The sequence below is a fragment of the Phyllobates terribilis genome, unplaced genomic scaffold (genome assembly GCF_046119375.1).
Source record: "Phyllobates terribilis strain yellow unplaced genomic scaffold, ASM4611937v1 Scaffold_4__5_contigs__length_816908805, whole genome shotgun sequence".
In the NCBI taxonomy this organism is placed as follows: Eukaryota; Metazoa; Chordata; class Amphibia; order Anura; family Dendrobatidae; genus Phyllobates; species Phyllobates terribilis.
This window is the reverse complement of record NW_027362764.1, coordinates 48,120,545-48,143,584: the sequence shown is the minus strand read 5'-3', so window position 1 is coordinate 48,143,584 and position 23,040 is coordinate 48,120,545. Positions and strand designations below refer to the sequence as shown.

Below are 23,040 nucleotides of genomic sequence, written 5' to 3'. Positions count from 1 at the left end.
GGGTGGCGTAGTCGGACATTACCTAAAACATATAAAAGGCTGCCACTCGTCTGACCACCCGGAGCCACGGGACCGGGTCGCCACTACTACTCCCAGCATTGCCCTGAAGTCCGGTCTCGAGTGCCCCACGGCCCAGGGGGCGAGTCATAGTCACTGTGTACATACATTACATTACTGATCCTGTACTGATCCTGAGTTACATCCTGTATTATACTCCAGAGCTACACTCACTATTCTGCTGGTGCAGTCACTGCGTACATACATTACATTACTGATCCTGTACTGATCCTGAGTTACATCCTGTACTATACTCCAGAGCTGCGCTCACTATTCTGCTGGTGCAGTCACCATGTAAATACATTACATTACTGATCCTGAGTTACATCCTGTATTATACTCCAGAGCTGCGCTCACTATTCTGCTGGTGCAGTCACCGTGTACATACATTACATTACTGATCCTGTACTGATCCTGAGTTACATCCTGTACTATACTCCAGAGCTGCGCTCACTATTCTGCTGGTGCAGTCACCATGTAAATACATTACATTACTGATCCTGAGTTACATCCTGTAGATCTTTTTATGATAAAAATGAAAAACATAACAATAATAATAATAACATAATAGAAACATAACAAAATTAATAACCACAAAATAAACAATGTAATGAAACTGGTCCAGCCTCTCCCTCTCCTCTCACACACATATTATACATATATACAGAATAACAACTACTTACACTATGACATCTGGTCCGGTTACCAAACAAAATAATAACAATATAATAAGTAAAATAAACAATAGCACTCACCTGAGAGCTGGTCCTGCGCCTCATGCCTCAGTCCATGTCCAACGACCTTAGGCCAGATCAGGCAGTGCCAGTTTTTCACCCAAATAATCAGTGTCCCACAAGATGAACCCACCTCCCCCCTTTTCCCACCACCCAACCTAACACCTACACCCAAACCCATATATACAATATATACAGAAACAAACAATAGAATAACAAACAATACAATAACCACAACTAACAAAGCCCAAGTTCGGCGCCTGCAGCCCTACATCACTGTCTACTGATCAAAACAAAACAAAAATCTATGGTGTCAGCAGCAGCCCACCACCAGGAAAGGAAATGACCAGATTAGGGCACACTAAAAGAAAAGCCCCTCCAGAGGAGAGCGGCCCTTCGTGTGCCCAGTCTCTCATACTCCAGAGAACGCACCCTCACCAGGTCACCGAGTATGGTCCTAAACACATCGTCCACTGGGAGGATTTTCCGTTGCGTCGATACTAAGCACCGTGCGTTCCACGTGTGATACCTAACCACTGTGCTAACTAGAAATAAGGTGCAGCGGTCGCGACCACCCAGGTCTCCGAATGCTCCATAGGCCCATTCCGCATAAGAGAGACCGGCCAGCCGGGGCCAGCCAATGGAGGTGCCCACCCTGTTGTACACCTCTGTGTTAAAGGGACAACGAAGCAGGAAGTGGTCCATGCTTTCTAGCATGGTACCACAATTCTCCCGAGGACAGTTCCTGTCCTCAGAGCTCCTACACTTCAGATTGTCCCTGACACACAGTTTCCCATGGAAGCAGCGCCAAGCCAAGTCCCAAAACTTCGAGGGGATCCAGATAGAATTCAAAAGATGCAAACCCACCCCAAGATCCCGACTTGGGCAATCCCTGAGTGCCAGAGGCCTCTGAAAATGGGTCAACAGAACCTTTTTGTCAAGGAGCTTCCTCGTCAGAGTCCTGACCTCCCACATTCCCAGACCCCACCGGTGAATTACCTTCAGAACCAGGGTAGCGTAAGCCGGAAGATGTCCATGCGGTGTGCGTAGATCCTTCACTTGCCCTCCTGTCTCCCATTCCTGGAAGAAAGGCTGAAACCATCCCTTACAGGAGAATACCCACGGAGGAGCCCTCTCTTTCCAGAGGTTTGCAATATTGATCTTAATGAAGGTATTCACAAGGAATACCACAGGGTTGACCATACCCAACCCTCCTAGTCTCCTCGTACGTTAAGTAACCTCCCTCTTGACCAGGTTCAGTCTATTCCCCCATAACAGTTGGAAGAACAAACTGTAGACCCGAGTCCAGAGAGGCTCTGGCAAGATGCACACACTGCCCAGATAGATCAGCAAAGGGAGCAGGTAAGTTTTGATCAGGTTTATCCTTTCCCTTAGGGTCAAAGACCAACCCTTCCATTGGTTCACCTTCTGAGTGGCGATCTCTAGCCTGCAGTCCCAATTTTGTTTGGGGTAATCCCCCTGGCCAAATTCGATGCCAAGAACTTTTCCAGAGACTTTGGATTCTGGAAGGGTGTCCGGGAGATCAAAACCAGGATCTTCTCCTCCCAGCCAGAGACTCTCACACTTATCCCGGTTGATCTTAGACCCTGATGCCTCCGAGTAGTGATTTACCTCTGACATCAGCCATTCTGCCTCCCCATCAGAGGAAACAAAAACGGTGACGTCATCGGCATACGCCACCAATCTCAGAGTGGCTTCCGGTGCTGCCCGGTCCATCCCGATCCCAGCCAACGGTCCACGCTCCACCCTCCTAAGAAGTGGGTCAATCGCAAACACGTACAATAGCGGGCTCAAGGGACAACCCTGGCGAACACCACACCCAACCTCAAAAGAGCTGCCAATCCAACCGTTCACAAGCGGGAAATTCTCAGCCCCAGTGTACAAGGTCTTAAGCCAATCAACAAACCTCCCCGGCAGGCCATACCTCAGAAGGACAGACCAGAGGTACTCATGGTTAACCCGATCAAACGCTTTTGCCTGGTCCAATGACAGTATGTACCCCTTCCAGTGACCAGCCCTACCCTGCTCCACCGCCTCTCGGACACAGAGTACAGCACTAATTGTACTGCGGCCCGGAACAGAGCAATGCTGGGCCCCCGAAAGGAGCTGGGGTGCAAATTTCACCAGCCGATTAAACAGCACCTTTGCCAAAACCTTCCTGTCTGCATTGGGAAGCGCTATGGGACGCCAATTCTCAATGCAAGATGGGTCCTTACCCTTTGACAAGATGATCAGGGCAGACCTCCTCATTGACTTTGGCAGAATGCCCGAGGAAAGACACTCGTTGAATACCTCAGTCAAGAGGGGAACCAAGGCGTCCTTAAAGGTCTTATAGAATTCAAATGTTAAGCCATCTGGACCGGGAGATTTCTTTAGGGCAAGCCCTTCAATCACCAACTTAACTTCCTCTTCCCTGATCATCTCTGTCAAAACACCAAGAGAGGGGTCAACCCTAGGTTCGGGGACGGCTTCAGCCGGAAAAGCCGACATCTCATCCCAATCCAGATCCCTCTTCCCCAAGAGGTGCGAGTAGAAGGATCTGACGACCTCCAGGATCCCTGATCTGGATCTTTTCAGGGACCCCGCAGTGTCAACCAGTCCTGTAACAACTTTACTATTCACTGACATCTTGCAGTTTCTGTAAGGGTCGGGCGAGCGGTACTTCCCGTAATCCCTCTCAAAAACCAAAGATGCGTGTCTATCATACTGACACCTCATTAGCAAAGATTTCACTCTGGAGATCTCCTCGCGGCTACCTCCAGTTGAGACAAGATGCTCGAGTTTCCTCCTCAGGCCCTGATACAGGCGATACCTGTCCAGGCTCCTGAGGCTCGAGAGCTGGCGGAAGAATCTCGCCACCCTTTTCTTAAACATCTCCCACCACTGTGACTTACTACTACAAAGATCCAGTAAGGGTACCTGGCTCTGAAGAAAATCCTCAAAGGACTGTCTTATCTCCACTTCTTCCAAGAGAGACGAATTGAGCCTCCAAAAGCCTCTTCCCATCCGGGGGGGGCTCTGTAACATTCAGGGAAAACAAAATCAAACAGTGATCGGAGAACTCCACCTCAACAACAGATACTGCTGAAGAGACGGCTTCCTCCTTTAAATAAAACCTGTCTATCCTGGACCTACAGTTACCTCTATGATAGGTGAACCCCTCGTGGCCTGGAGTGTGCCGGATGTGGACATCCACCAGGCGAGCCTCACTAGCTATACTATTAAGGGCGACACTATCATAAGTCAGCTTGTCTCTGGAACCTCCTCTATCCCGGGGCCTCGTGACAGTGTTGAAGTCCCCTCCAAAGACGACCTGCCGACTCGTAAAAAGGTAGGGCTTGATCCTCGTAAAGAGACACTTCCGGTCCCACTTAGATTGGGGACCATAGATGTTAATGAGCCGGAGCTCTTGTCCCTTCATGAGGACATCTAATATCAGGCACCTACCCATTTCTAACTCAATAACCCGTCGGCATTCTACCAGTGCGGTAAAAAGGACCGCTACTCCGCTATACGGCTCGGCCGCAAGAGACCAATAGGAGGGCCTGAGTCTCCACACCCTCTTAGCTATAAACACCTTTGCCATATTTGGCAGCCTGGTCTCTTGCAAAAAGAAAATGTCAGCTTCAACCCGGCTGATAAAATCAAAGGCCGCAAATCTAGCCATATTTGACTTAATGCTGGCGACATTAATGGACGCCAGCGTCAACGGAGTGGGTACCGCCATCATTGGTGATTGAGTTAGATGGCTTTCCTCTTCCCACTCCATCCTCTGCCTCAGAGGAGGAATCCTTCCCCCTCTTTAATGACACAGAGGTGTCCATTCCAGCATTTTTCCTTCTTTTCTCGTCCTCGTCTCCGGACTCTGGGCCAGTCCCTCCCCCCCAAGGACCTTGCATCCCCAGGAGAAGGAGACTCGGCGCCCCCTGTAAGCTCCGCTGAAGCCGGAACCTCACCCTCAGCCTCCTCCTCAGAGGAAGAGATGTTATCAAGGGCTTGGAACCGGTTAGAAAGACCAACCAGAGGGGAGTCAGTTTTACCTTCCCTGGTCAGAGCGGGAGAAGATGTTTTATCTCCCTTCTTTTTCTTCTTTCTGGTGCCGAGCTTACGCTTGTTCTCTAGAAACCGCTTATTATCCTCATCCATACTTTCATAATGGGAGTATTCTGGGGCAGAGGCAGTTTCCTCCCTGTGGATCCTCCTGACCTCCTCATCCAACTCATCATCCCTCGAGGCCTCAGCAGCAAGACTGGCATCCAGGACAGGGGCTGCCCCAGTAGCCCGGAGCTCGCCTCGCTCCCTCTCCTGTCTGCGCTTGTCTAGACGCCCCAGCTGGGCAGGCGTCTTTTTATTGCTTTTCCTCCCTGGCCACTCAGCTCCCCCACCCCTGCTAGTCCCCTCCCCAGCAGAATCGGCCTCACAGCTTTCTCCCACCGGGGTCTCGACTGCATTAGCGAAGGAGCGAGGACAACGGCTGAATGGGTGACCTAACTCACCACACAGGTGGCACCTAATCTCCACACAAGAGGCAGCACTGAAGTGTGTGGGGTCGCCACACCTGTGACAGAGCTTCAGTTGCCAATGTTAGAAGACCAGGATACGATCCCTACCCAGGAAGGCAGATGATGGAATGTGGGCAACCGTACCACCTGAACGCTTAAGTTTTACCATAAACATCCAGGCCCCTGACCAGATACCAAACTTGTTGCGTTTTTTCTTTGGCACCTACACCACCTCTCCATACCGACCAAGCCACGTCATGAGGTCATAACAAGAAAGCGACTCGTTATGAGTCATCAAGGTCACTTTCTTGATTTGGTTTTGGCGAGACACTGCCTGAACGGCAAAGTCTCCAGTTCGCCTTGAAGCCCATCCTCAGCAGGAGCTCCACAACTTTAGACCTTGGGGGACATGCATCACTGCCCCTCCACCGAAGACGGACCACATTCCTATGCACACTGCCTGGCCCAGCTGTTGGGAGGTACCACACTGTATACCCCCCTTTTTGCTCTCGGAAGGCCCCGAGGTCATGCCTCTTTATCCAGAAGGATAGATGAACCTCTCGACCCTCTACCATTAGTGATCTGTCCCCCTTCTTTAGAGCCTCCAGAAGGCGCCGTTGCAACATGCCGTCCCCAAAGCCTGGAGACGAGGAGGAGGAGGATGCCCTATTTGCCCCGGAGGTGACACTGGCATAACTCTGGACAGGCGTTGCCACCACCGGGGGGGCAACCGGACCAGTGACTACATCAGCCCCAACAGCATCACGATTAACCACCTCCATCTCACCCTCCACCAAACCAGCAACCACACCACTAGGCAATGAATTGGCCTCATTCACACCCACCACCACATTCATTCCTGCTGAACCAGTAACAATGGTGGATGACATTTTGACCTCAGCATCATCAGGCACAAGGGGCTCAGGCACCTCCATAGAACTGGAGGCGACCTCGCCCCTGGTCTTATGTGTGCCCTCCACATCGTCAGTCGGTAATTTCTGTTTGGCATTCGGTATAATGCGCCGCTGATCTTTAGCTGCTGTGAGGTGCCGCTGATCTCTAGCATCAGGATCCTCTGGACCAGCAACGCCAACACAAAATAGCACTTTCGTGGGAGGACTGGAACTCTCAGCCCCAGCAGCCCCCTCACACTGCCCCCGCTCCTCAACTAAGTGATCAGCGGCAACAGCATTCAGAGGCGCCGAGGCTACCGGAGCTGCCCTCGACACCGGGCTGCTCCCCCCTCCCACTGAGGAGAGCACCACAGTATCGTGGCCTGACAGAATGCCCGCTGCCGCGCTGCCCTCATTGTCCAGCCTCTCGGCTGATGCACCTCCTGCTGCGTCCCCGCTACTACAAGCTGAGACAGAGCTCTGCGCCTCACTACCACGCTGTGTAATCTCCCCGCACCTTTGCACCGGATCCACAGCAGAACCCGGGCTGGGCTGGGCAACGGGGCTTATACAGCGAGCTGAGCCTGCCGCTGACTCAGGGGGTATAGGGAGGGGGGCATATACGTATCTTACCGCTTTCTGCAGCTTTCGCTTGGTCTTCTTAGCCTTTTAGTGGCCCCCAGGTGCCTCTTCTAGTAGATCGTCACCAAAATGGAAGTTTTGGAGGAACACTGGGGACTCCAGGAGCTTTATTTCCGCCATTAGCGCCCCTCCCTGGCCGCTACTGTCACTGTCCTCCCCAGAGCCAGCAGAACGGCAACCGGATGTCAGTGTCGCCTGTCCTGCAGGGAGCTCGCAGCACGTGGCCTGCGGGTGACTTTGCAGGCTGCCAGGTTGGACTTTCTGCTGGTCATCATCACTCTCATCATCCACCTCATCATCCACCTGGCTCTCAGGCTGCAGCCCCATCTGCCTTTGCTCTCTGTTATCAGCCATTTCTCTGAATCGGTCTTCATTAATTAGTTTTTCCTTGAATGGACCACTCTGCTCTCTGATGACAGCTTTCCTAAGTTCAAGCTCATTAATTTCATTTGTTAGTCTCTTTACCTCCACCTGGAGTTTAGCCTTCCTCGATTTGGAGGCACCTGCAGCTTTAGAGCTTGTGCAGCGCAGCTCCTCCCGGAGCCTCCTGACGAGCTTACTCGCATTTTCATACTCACGGAGGTATAGGTGGACACAGACTCCCGGGGATTTTGCAGCCCCCAACCTTCCTCAGTGAGGTCGGCTTCACCTCCGTGAGCACTCAGCTTTCCTCCGGAAGGAGCACCATGATGCATGCTATCAGGCTTTAACTCCATGCTGGAAGCCTTGCGGCTTCTAGGAGTCTCCATAGTCCTGGGGGGAGTAGGAGCCACATTACTCCTGGTGGAGCGTCTCACCCCCGAGTCCTCCGATGTGCAGGCCGGTTTCTGGTTTCTCCTGCCCCCCGCCGGCCAGGTTCGGGAAGCAGAAGCCGGGGACTTAGCTCCATCACTCATCCCAGGAAACCCACTCCCTCCCTGGGTAGGAGAGAGAGCAGATCCCCAGGTGGAGAGGTGTTGGATCTCACAGATCTCAGGAGCACACAGCAGATCTGAAGCCACCACACCCACAATCACCACAGTGAGCAACAGCTGATCAGAGCTGCACTCACTATTCTGCTGGTGCAGTCACTGTGTAAATATATTACATTACTGATGCTGTACTGATCCTGAGTTATATCCTGTATTATACTCCACAGCTGCACTCATTATTCTGCTTGTGCAGTCACTGTGTACATACATTACATTACTGATCCTGAGTTACATCTTGTATTATACTCCAGAGCTGCACTCACTATTCTGCTGGTGGAGTCACTGGGTACATGCTGTTATGCACACGCCCGGGCTAAGCGGCGTGTGCGTGTGATTGGTAGTGATTCCACTGGACCGTGCCGGAGAGTGAATGCCTGGAGGGGCGTAACTAGGTATTCACCCGATCCGACCAGGGTCGCACGACGGCATACGACGCCAGTGCACCAAGGAGGAACCGAGCAGAGGGACCAGGTGCTACTCCAGGACAGACCCCGGACACGGCTGTTGACCCACACAGGGGAATACAGGAACAGACTGGTAGGCTGGCACACTGACTGGTGGGTATAGGCAGGCACGACTGGTATGCAGGCAGGCGGGTAAGCAGGCAGGGGGGTATAGGCAAGCACAGCAAGAGTGCAGACAGGGAGGCACTAGCAGGTAGGAACACAGGCGGGATAGGACCCAGTACACACCGGGACTCAGGAACAATACAGGCAGAAGGGTACAGGCAGGGCAGGACAGGACTGCCGGAGCAGCGGGCAGAAGCAGGGCAGGACAGGACTGCCGGAGCAGCGGGCAGAAGCAGGGCAGGACAGGACTGCCGGAGCAGCGGGCAGAAGCAGGGCAGGACAGGACTGCCGGAGCAGCGGGCAGAAGCTGGGCAGGACAGGACTGCCGGAGCAGCGGGCAGAAGCAGGGCAGGACAGGACTGCCGGAGCAGCGGGCAGAAGCAGGGCAGGACAGGACTCTGTTCACACGGAACAGACAGGAAGGGAAAGACAGAGCCAGACACCCACAGGGTACTTGCAGTGAAGTAGCGAGTGGACCACAAACTCTCAAACGGGAGTACAGAGACAACAGGCAGGAGTTAGGTACGAGTTCAGACTCTGCAGAAAAAGGAAGGGAACGGACATAGAGGAAAAACAGGTAAAGGATAGGAGAGAGTACAGACTGGAACTGAGTGTACGGAGGAGACCGACACTGCAGCGGGATACAGGAGCGGGTCTGGGAATACTGCCCCCAGAGAGGCGGGACGAACAGGCAAGGAGCGTGTTCAGACAGGACAGACAAGATACAGGAGCGGGTCTAGGTAATCGGCCCCTAGAAGGCGGGAGGAACAGGCTAGGAGCGTGTACAGACAGGACAGACAAGATACACAGAAAGGACTCAGTTCAGACACGGGAACTAATACCACAAAGCAGGAGACATACAGGACTCAGTTCAGACACGGGAACTAATACCGCAAAGCAGGAGACATACAGGACACAGTTCAGACACGGGAGCTGATACCGCAAAGCAGGAGACATACAGGACTAAGTTCAGACAGGCCTGGAAATACAGCCTCCAGGAAAGGCAGACAAGGAAACAAAGACGGGACCTGGCACCTTCAGAGTGCAAACACACACTGAAGGAAAACACTATGCTCAGGCCGGGATAGAAGGGAGCTGCTGAGCTATATACCAAGAGACAGACAGCGATAGGCTGAGGACGCACAAGGGGTGTGGCCCACAGCAGGTACAAAAGGCAGGAAGTGATCGGGCGCCGCCCTTAAGCAGCAGAAACAGACACAGACACAAACAAGACAGCATGGAGGGAAGCCAGAGAGACATTCTGGACAGGAGATCAAGTGCGCGCTCCTGCACAGTGGGAGATGGACCACTATGCAAGGACGCCGCCAGGTATGTTACAGTACCTCCCCCCTTACGCCCCCTCTTCTTCAGGCCTGCCAGAATCTTCCGCAGGGAATTCGAGGACCAGTCGTTCACTGGGTTGGAGGGGGACAGAGACTTGAGGGTAATCTCTGCTTCGAGGTACATCTTGTCAAGCTCACAGGAAGAAATAGACGGGTTATCAGGTACATAATGAGGAAAAGTCACTGTCTCTTTGTTATCTGGTGGTACCCCGGAGGATTCAGGAAACAACTGGAGGTCCTCCGCCGGGTCAGAAGAGTACTGAGGCTCAGAGAAAACATCTGCTTCAGAGTACACTAGGTCGGACTCACTGGAGGAAGCAGGCGAGGTATCAGGTACAGGAAATAGGAAAGTCTCTGTCCATTCACCACCAGGTGGCACCCCGAAGGGTTCTAAACACAACTGGAGGTCCTCCGCCTGGTCGGAGGGGTGTAGAGACTCGGGAGTAACTTCTGCTTCGGAGAACACTAGGTCGGACTCACTGGAGGAAGCAGGCGAGGTATCAGGTACAGGAAATAGGAAAGTCTCTGTCCATTCACCACCAGGTGGCACCCCGAAGGGTTCTAAACACAACTGGAGGTCCTCCGCCTGGTCGGAGGGGTGTAGAGACTCGGGAGTAACTTCTGCTTCGGAGAACACTAGGTCGGACTCACTGGAGGAAGCAGGCGAGGTATCGGGTACCGAGTATAGGAAAGTCTCTGTCCATTCACCACCAGGTGGCACCCCGAAGGGTTCTAAACACAACTGGAGGTCCTCTGCCTGGTCGGAGGGGTGTAGAGACTCGGGAGTAACCTCTGCTTCGGAGTACACCAGGTTGGACTCACTGGACGAAGCGAGCGAGGTATCAGGTACAGAGTATAGGAGAGTCTCTGTCCTTTCGTTACCAGGTAGCACCCCGAAGGGTTCAGGAGGTCTCAGGGAGGACAGACCCAGGCGTGACTGCTTGCCTCTAAGTCTAGCACGTCTGGACTGCCTCTTGAGGTTGGAAGAAGTATTCCGGAAAGCGTAGTCACCCTGTGAGGATTCTGGGTGGGCAGTAGTCTCATTGGGCTGGAGAACTATTACGCTACCCACACACATTACCCATTGGGGCTGCTCCGGGATATTGGGAAGTGAAGCTTCAGCAGGAGCCTCCGGGTTAGGATCATCGAAGACCATTAGAAAGGCCACCAGGAAGGCCATTAGGTCCCGGAGGATCGGATCCTGTGTTTCATATAGGGGGTTGATCCATTCCAAGGCATCACCCGCCAGGTAAGACATCATAAAGGCCACTTTAGCCCAATCGGAAGGAAAATAAAGAGGGTAGGCCTTAAAGTGTAGCATGCATTGCTCCACAAATGCACGACACTGTCTTGGATCCCCATAGTAACGTGGCGGATCCGCAGGAACGAGAGCTGATAGATCCATCTGGACGGTGCGTAATTCGCCTGGAACTCAGCTAAGGGAAAAAAAATTTATTTATTTATTTTAATGCATATATTCGCTGGAAAACTTCTCAGAGGGCGAAGGCCGTGGGGCTCAACGGGAACCATGGCCTGAGCATGCTGTTATGCACACGCCCGGGCTAAGCGGCGTGTGCGTGTGATTGGTAGTGATTCCACTGGACCGTGCCGGAGAGTGAATGCCTGGAGGGGCGTAACTAGGTATTCACCCGATCCGACCAGGGTCGCACGACGGCATACGACGCCAGTGCACCAAGGAGGAACCGAGCAGAGGGACCAGGTGCTACTCCAGGACAGACCCCGGACACGGCTGTTGACCCACACAGGGGAATACAGGAACAGACTGGTAGGCTGGCACACTGACTGGTGGGTATAGGCAGGCACGACTGGTATGCAGGCAGGCGGGTAAGCAGGCAGGGGGGTATAGGCAAGCACAGCAAGAGTGCAGACAGGGAGGCACTAGCAGGTAGGAACACAGGCGGGATAGGACCCAGTACACACCGGGACTCAGGAACAATACAGGCAGAAGGGTACAGGCAGGGCAGGACAGGACTGCCGGAGCAGCGGGCAGAAGCAGGGCAGGACAGGACTGCCGGAGCAGCGGGCAGAAGCAGGGCAGGACAGGACTGCCGGAGCAGCGGGCAGAAGCAGGGCAGGACAGGACTGCCGGAGCAGCGGGCAGAAGCTGGGCAGGACAGGACTGCCGGAGCAGCGGGCAGAAGCAGGGCAGGACAGGACTGCCGGAGCAGCGGGCAGAAGCAGGGCAGGACAGGACTCTGTTCACACGGAACAGACAGGAAGGGAAAGACAGAGCCAGACACCCACAGGGTACTTGCAGTGAAGTAGCGAGTGGACCACAAACTCTCAAACGGGAGTACAGAGACAACAGGCAGGAGTTAGGTACGAGTTCAGACTCTGCAGAAAAAGGAAGGGAACGGACATAGAGGAAAAACAGGTAAAGGATAGGAGAGAGTACAGACTGGAACTGAGTGTACGGAGGAGACCGACACTGCAGCGGGATACAGGAGCGGGTCTGGGAATACTGCCCCCAGAGAGGCGGGACGAACAGGCAAGGAGCGTGTTCAGACAGGACAGACAAGATACAGGAGCGGGTCTAGGTAATCGGCCCCTAGAAGGCGGGAGGAACAGGCTAGGAGCGTGTACAGACAGGACAGACAAGATACACAGAAAGGACTCAGTTCAGACACGGGAACTAATACCACAAAGCAGGAGACATACAGGACTCAGTTCAGACACGGGAACTAATACCGCAAAGCAGGAGACATACAGGACACAGTTCAGACACGGGAGCTGATACCGCAAAGCAGGAGACATACAGGACTAAGTTCAGACAGGCCTGGAAATACAGCCTCCAGGAAAGGCAGACAAGGAAACAAAGACGGGACCTGGCACCTTCAGAGTGCAAACACACACTGAAGGAAAACACTATGCTCAGGCCGGGATAGAAGGGAGCTGCTGAGCTATATACCAAGAGACAGACAGCGATAGGCTGAGGACGCACAAGGGGTGTGGCCCACAGCAGGTACAAAAGGCAGGAAGTGATCGGGCGCCGCCCTTAAGCAGCAGAAACAGACACAGACACAAACAAGACAGCATGGAGGGAAGCCAGAGAGACATTCTGGACAGGAGATCAAGTGCGCGCTCCTGCACAGTGGGAGATGGACCACTATGCAAGGACGCCGCCAGGTATGTTACACATACATTACTGATCCTGTATTATACTCCAGAGCCGCACTCACTATTCTGCTGGTGCAGGCGCTGTGTACATACATTACATTACTGATCCTGTACTGATCCTGAGTTACATCCTATATTATACCCCAGAGCGACACTCACTATTCTGCTGGTGCAGTCACTGTGTACATACATTACATTACTGATCCTGCACTGATACTGAGTTACATCTAGTATTATACTCCAGAGATGCACTCACTATTCTGCTGGTGTAGACAGTGTACATACATTACATTACTGATCCTGTGTTACATCCTGTATTATATTCCAGAGCTGCACTCACTATTCTGCTGGTGCAGTCACTGTGTACATACATTACATTACTTATCCTGTACTGATCCTGAGTTACATCTTGTATTATACTCCGGAGCTGCACTCACTATTCTGCTGGTGTAGACAGTGTACATACATTACATTACTGATCCTGTACTGATCCTGAGTTACATCTTGTATTACACTCCAGAGCTGCACTCACTATTCTACTGATGCAGTCACTGTGTACATACATTACATTACTGATCCTGTACTGATCCTGAGTTACATCTTGTATTATACTCCAGAGCTGCACTCACTATTCTGCTGGTGTAGACAGTGTACATACATTACATTACTGATCCTGTACTGATCCTGAGTTACATCCTGTATTATACTCCAGAGCTGCACTCACTATTCTGCTGGTGTAGACAGTGTACATACATTACATTACTGATCCTGTACTGATCCTGAGTTACATCCTGTATTATACTCCAGAGCTGCACTCACTATTCTGCTGGTGCAGTCACTGTGTACATACATTACATTACTGATCCTGTACTGATCCTGAGTTACATCCTGTATTGTACTCCAGAGCTGCACTCACTATTCTCCTGGTGCAGTCACTGTGTACATACATTACATTACTGATCCAGTACTGATCCTGAGTTACATCCTGTATTATACTCCAGAGCTGCACTCACTATTCTGCTTTTGTAGACAGTGTACATACATTATATTACTGATCCTGTACTGATCCTGAGTTACATCCTGTATTATACTCCAGAGCTGCACTCACTATTCTGCTGGTGTAGACAGTGTACATACATTACATTACTGATCCTGTACTGATCCTAAGTTACATCCTGTATTATACTCCAGAGCTGCACTCACTATTCTGCTGGTGCAGTCACTGGGTACATGCATTACATTACTTATCATGTACTGATCCTGAGTTACATCCTGTATTATACTCCAGAGCTGCGCTCACTATTCTGCTGGTGAAGTCACTGTGTACATAGATTACATTACTCATCCTGAGTTACATCCTGTATTATACTCCAGAGCTGCGCTCACTATTCTGCTGGTGGAGTCACTGTGTACATACATTACATTACTGATCCTTTTACTGAGTTATGGTTCTTGGAAGAAGGAGAGTAAAAAAATGTAATCCCAAAAATGAAAACGTATCCGCTTCTTAAAGAAGCGCTCCTTTCAAAAATGTATCCCCTAAAACCTTCCAGAATGTGTATGTATGTACTGTAGCATAGTTGTATTCAGATTCTTACTGATCTCCATCTTCTCCAGTTTCTTATGTCCCTCTGGTCCTCTTCTCAGCCGTGTGAGTGCCAACCATGAAGCCCTAATATCAGTGCCAGCCACAGTGACCTTACAACAGTGACAACCATAGAGCCCTAATAACAGTGCCAGTCACAGTGACCTCATAACAGTGAGTATCACAGAGCCCTAATAACAGTGCCAGTCACAGTGACCTCACAACAGTGACAACCATAGAGCCCTAATAACAGTGCCAGTCACAGTAACCTCATAACAGTGAGTATCACAGAGCCCTAATGACAGTGCCAGTCACAGTGACTTCATAACAGTGGCAACCATAGAGCCCTAATAACAGTGCCAGTCACAGTGACCTCACAACAGTGACAACCATAGAGCCCTAATAACAGTGCCAGTCACAGTAACCTCATAACAGTGAGTATCACAGAGCCCTAATGACAGTGCCAGTCACAGTGACCTCATAACAGTGGCAACCATAGAGCCCTAGTAACAGTGCCAGTCACAGTGACCTCACAACAGTGACAACCATAGAGCCCTAATAACAGTGCCAGTCACAGTGACCTCACAACAGTGACAACCATAGAGCCCTAATAACAGTGCCAGTCACAGTGACCTCATAACAGTGAGTATCACAGAGCCCTAATAACAGTGCCAGTCACAGTGACCTCATAACAGTGACAACCATAGAGCCCTAATAACAGTGCCAGTCACAGTGACCTCACAACAGTGATAACCATAGAGCCCTAATAACAGTGCCAGCCTCAGTGACCTCATAACAGTGACAACCATAGAGCCCTAATAACAGTGCCAGTCACAGTGACTTCATAACAGTGGCAACCATAGAGCCCTAATAACAGTGCCAGTCACATTGACTACATAACAGTGGCAACCATAGAGCCCTAATAACAGTGCCAGTCACAGTGACCTCACAACAGTGAGAACCATAGAGCCCTAATAACAGTGCCAGTCACAGTGACCTCATAACAGTGAGTATCACAGAGCCCTAATAACAGTGCCAGTCACAGTGACCTCATAACAGTGACAACCATAGAGCCCTAATAACAGTGCCAGTCACAGTGACCTCACAACAGTGAGAACCATAGAGCCCTAATAACAGTGCCAGCCTCAGTGACCTCATAACAGTGACAACCATAGAGCCCTAATAACAGTGCCAGTCACAGTGACCTCATAACAGTGACAACCACAGAGCCCTAATATCAGTGCCAGTCACAGTGACCTCATAACAGTGACAACCACAGAGCCCTAATATCAGTGCCAGTCACAGTGACCTCACAACAGTGACAACCATAGAGCCCTAATAACAGTGCCAGTCACAGTGACTTCATAACAGTGGCAACCATAGAGCCCTAATAACAGTGCCAGTCACAGTGACCTCATAACAGAGACAACTATAGAGCCCTAATAACAGTGCCAGCCTCGGTGACCTCACAACAGTGACAATCATAGAGCCCTAATAACAGTGCCAGTCACAGTGACCTCATAACAGTGAGTATCACAGGGCCCTAATAACAGTGCCAGTCACAGTGACCTCATAACAGAGACAACTATAGAGCCCTAATAACAGTGCCAGCCTCGGTGACCTCACAACAGTGACAATCATAGAGCTCTAATAACAGTACCAGCCACAGTGTCCTCATAACAGTGTCCACATTCATGTCCTACATATCTGTATATTCAGCAGAAGTCCTAACACTAAGGCAAACTGAGACAGCCATTGAGATGCACCCCTCAGAGTTGTGCCCTAGGGTTGAGTCCAAGGCAGAAGCCTTACCTATATTATATGTACTGTATATGTATATATATATATATATATATATATATATATATATATATATATATGCACAGTGTATATATATATATATATATATATATATATATATATATATCATTCACAACCAAAGTAAATGCATGATTTTGCTATCCTTACTTCTAACATCAAGTAAATACTGCTTTTGGTGCACATATCAGTGTGATATATCCAGGAACTGCCTCAATTTGTATACTGTGTAACTTGCCATCCAGTTTTATGAGTGGAAGACTATTCTTAATGAGCATTCTATCAGTACCATAGGAGCTGGCACTTCCCTTTCCATTCTGCCACTTTTCAAAAATAATACTATTACCATTGTCCAATAGCTTAGCAGTCGAGAACTGGAAGCCCACATTTCTATTTTACCAGTATACATTCTGACAGTCTTAATCAGCACTCTACCGGCATTATAGGAGCAAGAACTTCCTTTCTCTCATTTCCCAGAAATATTACTCTTGCTATTGTCCAATAGCTTAACTGTCCAAAACTGAAAACACACCTCCTTGTTATGCCAATGTATTGTCTGATTGCCTTAATCAGCATTCTACTAGTACTATAAGAGCTGTAGCTTCCATTCTCTTCCTCTTCAGAAATATTACTCTTGCCATTCTGCAATAGCTTGCCTGTGCAGAATTCAAAGCTCGTCTCTCTGTTTTGGCAATATGCAATTTGGGAACCAGGAGAGTAGGAGCAGAGAGATAAAGTTTCTCCCCCATTTCCTGTAGATAGAGAAAGACCTGCACCCACTTCCAATAGATAAAGACCTGCCCCCACTTCCTGTAGATAAAAACCTGCCCCCCAATTCCTTTAGATAAAAACCTGCCTCCACTTCCTGTAGAGAAATAAAGACCATGCCTCCACTTCCTGTAGAGAGATAAAGACCATGCCTCCACTTCCTGTAGAGAGATAAAGACCACCCCTCCACTTCCTGTAGAGATATATAGACCACGCCTCCACTTCCTGTAGAGATATATAAACCAAGCCTCCACTTCCTGTAGAGAGATAAAAACCAAGCCTCCACTTCCTGTAGAGATTAAGACCACGCCTCCACTTCCTATAGATAGATAAAGACCACGCCTCCACTTCCTGTAGAGAGATAAAGACCACGCCTCCACTTCCTGGAGAGATATATAGACCACACCTCCACTTCCTGGAGAGATATATAGACCACACCTCCACTTCCTGTAGAGAGATAAAAACCAAGCCTCCACTTCCTGTAGAGAGATAAAGACCACGCCTCCACTTCCTGTAGAGAGATAAAGACCACGCCTCCACTTCTTCTAGAGAGATAATGACCACGCCTCCACTTCCTCTAGAGAGATATATAGACCACGCCTCCACTTCCTGTAGAGAGATAAAAACAATGCCTCCACTTCCTGTAGAAAGATAAAAAACAAGCCTAAACTTCCTGTAGAGAGATAAAGACCACGCTTCCACTTCCTGTAGAGATATATAAACCAAGCCTCCACTTCCTGTAGAGAGATAAAGACCACGCCTCCACTTCCTGTAGAGAGATATATATAGACCACGCCTCCACTTCCTGTAGAGATATATATAGACCACGCCTCCACTTCCTGTAGAGATATATAAACCAAGCCTCCACTTCCTGTAGAGAGATAAAAACCAAGCCTCCACTTCCTGTAGAGAGATAAAGACCACGCCTCCACTTCCTGTAGAGAGAGATATAGACCACGCCTCCACTTCCTGTAGAGAGATAAAGACCACGCCTCCACTTCCTGGAGAGATATATAGACCACTCCTCCACTTCCTGTAGAGATAAAAACCATACCTACACTTCCTGTAGAGATATATATAGACTATGCCTCCACTTCCTGTAGAGACAAAAAGCCCCGCTCTCACTTCCTGTGATCCATCCCAATATCTGCTAGTGACAGATTACACTTTACAAGAGGCAGGGGACGGCAAGTTATACTGAAGGAAAACACCTAGCGGACAGCACTTTGGAGCGATTTATTGATGATAATACAGACTCATTTTTTAATAAATGGCAGATTGTCTATTTATCATATGATCTATCTAATGAGAACAAGTTGTCTGAAAATACGGTGGCCCTTTAAAGAATAATATTCCTATTCACTGACAGTAAGCAGAAATCTTAAAAGGAGTGAAAATTTAAAAGCACGTTTTTTTCGTCGTATACAAAAGTGGAAAACTCCTTTAAGAATCTGGCAGGGTGGCAAGCATTTCAGCTGCGGGCCTCCGAACACATTACAGGGAAGGTGTCAATGACCTTGGACGAGCGGTGCCCTGCCAACTTAATTAAGGAACACCTGTAACTAATCTCTTTTGACTACGACTAACACAAGGCAAACAGGCTTCAATTACCTAAATCTTCTCCTTTTGGCAAAGGAACCTATATTACCGAAAAAAAAAATACTATGAAAAGCGATGAAATGTAAAATCTGGGGGCAGCGCCAAACAAACCACACAAGTGAGTCAGCCCTCTTGTCATTAAGAAAACACACATAATTCTTCACCAAGGCTCATGGCAAAAAAAAAAAATAATGTAATCCTATTTCTGCTATGTTCTCAGCTGGATATCAACACCTACTATGTGCGCAGAAGGCTTTCACTGGATCTCAAGTTCTCGCTCCACTGGTTTTCAATAATATCGTCATGAATAAACTACAAGTTCACTTTATGTTTTAATAGGTTATAGTGGGGGGAAGGGTGAGTTCTAATCAGAGGCTCTATGGAGGCTCCCGATATCATATTCTGCCCAATCAATAATAGGACAACCATAAACTAGAAGTCTAGTTGGAGAGGCTTCTGAGGACCTCAGATCATCCAGGAGGGTGGTGTACCACCTTAATTGGAAAAGCTGTATTACAAGTTCTATACTGGACCCAGATTTGTGGCAATACTGTGAGAACATGGCAACAATCATATTTGCCATCTTTGTCATTTGGGAGGCGATAAGTCTTGGGGTGCATTGCGTTCCTAAATTGTTAGCCTCGTCCATGCCACTTCTATGGACCACACATGGACTCTTGTGCTCCACCCAGTTGACTTCACTCCTCAGTGTCCTCCTCCCTGACACTCATGTGGTGAAAGAAACCTTCTAAAATGGCTAGTTTCTAGAAGTCTTCATGGCACCATGGGAGATTTTTGAGGAACATTTGGCATAAAAGGAAACAATACCGTAAATGTCTTGTCACATCTCCACCTGTACCTGTTCCTGCAACATCTATTTCTGTCACCAGGTACTTCGGTATTAATTCTGTGAGAAGTGCTGATTAGGAGACATTGGGACCAGAATCTCTGTCCAGCCAGAATTACTATTGTGGCTGAGTCCTGTAGTAGTGCCACCAAGTCTGGCATTATGGATGTGTGTGCTGTCCAAAAGGAGTAATTAGCTCCCTGCTATTGCCAATGGGACATCACCACACCCCATTTAAACTCCCAGCATACTGTTGGGAGTTGCCAATTATGGTTTACACTTGCACTGGTTCAGACATGCTTTTTGAGCTATTTTTCAGCCTGTTATATTCCATCTATGACCTCAGACCATGTTTTGACTATCCTTCAGCCTGATGATTCTGTTCCTGTCCTTGGCCTCCTGATATTTATGGGTCTTTCTGACCACCCTCTGCCAGCTCGCTCGACTGGTTAGCAGTCATTCCATGGACCCAACCAAGAGGCCAAATCCATGCGCAAGGCTTAACGAGTGAAGGCCAGGACAACCCCTTGGAACTGTTAGACAGAGCGACTAGTGCTAAGCCTGCCCATGAAAGCCCTACTAAGAGCTGCTCACAGGCTAAAACTCACAGTCTATGGATAGGTGTAGAGGTGGACATATGTGACCCACAGCTTCTAGAAATTACCATCATTTAGGTTGGTTTCACATTTCCGTGAAACACAGAACAAAATGCCCTACCTAACTGCTGGCTCACCTAACCTGAGCTAACTGCCTAAAAATCATATATGGGGTGAACCACCGTTCCGACCGGGTATTCTGATAATGGCACGTCCATGTTTGAGCCAACATGGCACTATCAAAGCATACATACTCTGGATATTTAGGCCCTGGCCTAGGAGCATGCCCAGGACTGCCCCCAAAACACCCACTTTAGTAAAGTTTTGTCCCCTCTAACTGTCCCACCATAATGGAGGCTGTTGGCAATCAACTCAAAGCACCATCAAGGGGTCTCTGGGCAAAAAATATGGACAATGATCATAGCCACATTGAAAATTAGGAGTGCAAACCTCTTCCGGCCTGTGATCTCGGCTATTTTAGGCTCTATACAGTTATGAAAAAATGAGAATAGGGTCCTCACAGTCCCGTATTGAGTTCAACAATTGGTTTAGAGAAACAAATATGGATCATAGAATCATAGAATGGTAGAGTTGGAAGCGACCTCCTGGGTCATCTGGTCCAACCCCCTGCTCAAAGCAGGATTCACTAAATCATCTCTGACAGTTGTCTGTCCAGCCTCTGGTTGAAGACGTCCATTGAAGGGGAACTCACCACCTCTCGTGGCAGCCTGTTCCACTCATTGATCACCCTAACTGTCAAAAAGTTTTTTCTAATATCTAATCTGTGTCTCCTCCCATTCAGTTTCATCCCATTGCTTCTAGTCTTTCCTTGTGCAAATGAAAATAAAGATGATCCTTCTACAATGTGACAGCCCTTGACATATTTGTAGACAGCTATTAAGTCTCCTCTCAGTCTTCTTTTTTGCAAGCTAAACATTCCCAAATCCTGATGGTGGAGGCTTCTTAGATTAAAGGCCCTGAAATATGTATGTGCTCTGTGCACCATCCCAAAATTACTGATATTCCATCCTTATCTACATGGCATTAGCACTGATAACCCGTGTAATGGGTCAATTGTTTAATATACTGTAGTAACATGGCCACTATATGCAAAAAGAATAAAGAACGCTGTCGTGAACATTGGCCTGGGATATGGCCGAGGTCAACCCGCAGAGTAGAAGTCAGATTTGATCAGAAATGCTGTGAGACAGATAGTAGAGGAGTGATGTAGTGTGTACGAGTGGGAAGAGGGAGGCTTGGAAAATCTACTGGTAATCCACAGGCCTCCGGTTACTATGGTAACCAACAGCAACTTCAACCGGGAGGCGGCACAAACAGGAAGCAAAGATTCTAGAACCTCCGCAGACTTCACGATGGGAGGGGTAAAAATAGACCTTGTAATAAAATAGTTCTATGAGACATGTAGCTGATATCTATCATTTATTATGTATCTATCCATCTAATATGACACAACGTGGCCTCACCTGACAATGAAATACATATTCTGGTGTGGTTTTCTTGAACTTCATGTTCCATACTAAGGCAACACCATCAGGTTCATGAGGAGCGTCTTCATTGTTATTATAAGATGCCACCATTAGTTCTGGATACTGGAACATGGATGGAACAGAAGACAGATAAAGTATAAAGTGAGCGAAGGGCACGAGACATGGATTTTTATCACGATTGGAAAGAAAGAAAGAACAGAAGGAAGGGAGAAAAAGAATAAGAATCGGAAGAAAGGAATGATGGAAAAAAGGAAGGAATGAATGGAGGACAGAAAGAAGGAAGAAAGAAAGAAAGAACGAAAAAAAAGAAAGATAGCTAAAAAGAAAGAAAAATATAAAGAAAGAAAGAAAGAAGCTAGGGAAAGAAAGAAGCAAGGGAAAGAAACAAGGAAAGAAAGAAAGAAAGAAAGAAAAGAAAAAAGCAAAGAAAGCAACAAAGAAGAGAAGGAAGGAAGAAAACGAAGGAAACAAAAAAGAAGGAAGTAAAGAAAAATAAAGAAAGAAAAGGAAGACAAAAAAAGAAAAAAGCAAAGAAAGCAACAAAAAAAGAGAAGAAAATGAAAGAAAGAAAGAGAAAAAAAATAGAAAAAATAAGTAAGGAACAAAAGGAAAAAAAATAAAAATAAACAAGCAACAAAGAAAAAAAAGAAAGAAAACGAGAGAGAGAAAAAAATGTTAGTGATCGTGAACCATGTGCATGAGAGATGGATTTTAGTGTGATTCGATAGAACAAAGGTAGAAAGAAGAAAGGAAAGAAAAAAGAAAGGAAGGAGGAAGAAAGAAAGAGAAATATGAATAATGCAAATGAATGAATGAATAAAGCAGAATGGAAAGACGGAAGGAGTGATGAAGAAGAAATATCTAGGAAAGTTTTTATGTTTGTACAGGGTTGAAAAAAATAGCCATAGGTGTGCAACAGAGGGAGAGAAAGAAGGAATGAAGGAAATAATGAAGGATCGACAAATAAAGGAGACAAAGATGGAGGGTAGCAAAAAAGAAGCAAGGATAGATGTTCCTTTTGGATAGATGGATGACACCAGTCATTAATATGCATATGCAGTTGTTAAACATTGCATTCGGAAACTCTGGATTTTGATGTTTCCACCTTTGCTGCCGTCCGTTTCTCCACTCTCTGAGGAGCTGTTCCACTAGAATTTATTGTCCATTTACCAAGAAAATCATAAATGTGACCGGGACCCGGCAGCCGCACATGTTATATTATTATTACTTATCTGTTGTACCTGTAGCGACCAGTCAAGACAAGTAACCACCCGATGTTTTGACCAATGTTCATCATAGAACTGTCGATTAAATGAGAGGTTGGCCCCAGCTTGGATGTCCCTTTAAGAAAAAAAAATGCATTACTTATATATGACTAGCATTTTTTTACTGAATTTTCTAAAGTAGTTTCTGTATACTGTTTTTTTCCAATGCATCTAGGGCTGTCTC

General features: G+C 48.3%; 1 protein-coding gene across 7 annotated transcripts in view; it reads right to left on the bottom strand.

Annotated features, from left to right (window-relative positions):
- Positions 1-23,040, bottom strand: part of DYNC1I1 (dynein cytoplasmic 1 intermediate chain 1) — a 602,472-nt gene that overhangs the window by 216,846 nt on the left and 362,586 nt on the right. For all 7 annotated transcript variants that reach the window (XM_073677314.1, XM_073677309.1, XM_073677311.1 and 4 more), the window contains 2 exons: positions 22,833-22,932; positions 21,568-21,693 (listed from right to left, as the gene is read on the bottom strand). In XM_073677314.1, coding sequence (XP_073533415.1) covers positions 21,568-21,693; positions 22,833-22,932 — 226 coding nt within the window. The remainder of the gene's footprint in view (positions 1-21,567; positions 21,694-22,832; positions 22,933-23,040) is intronic.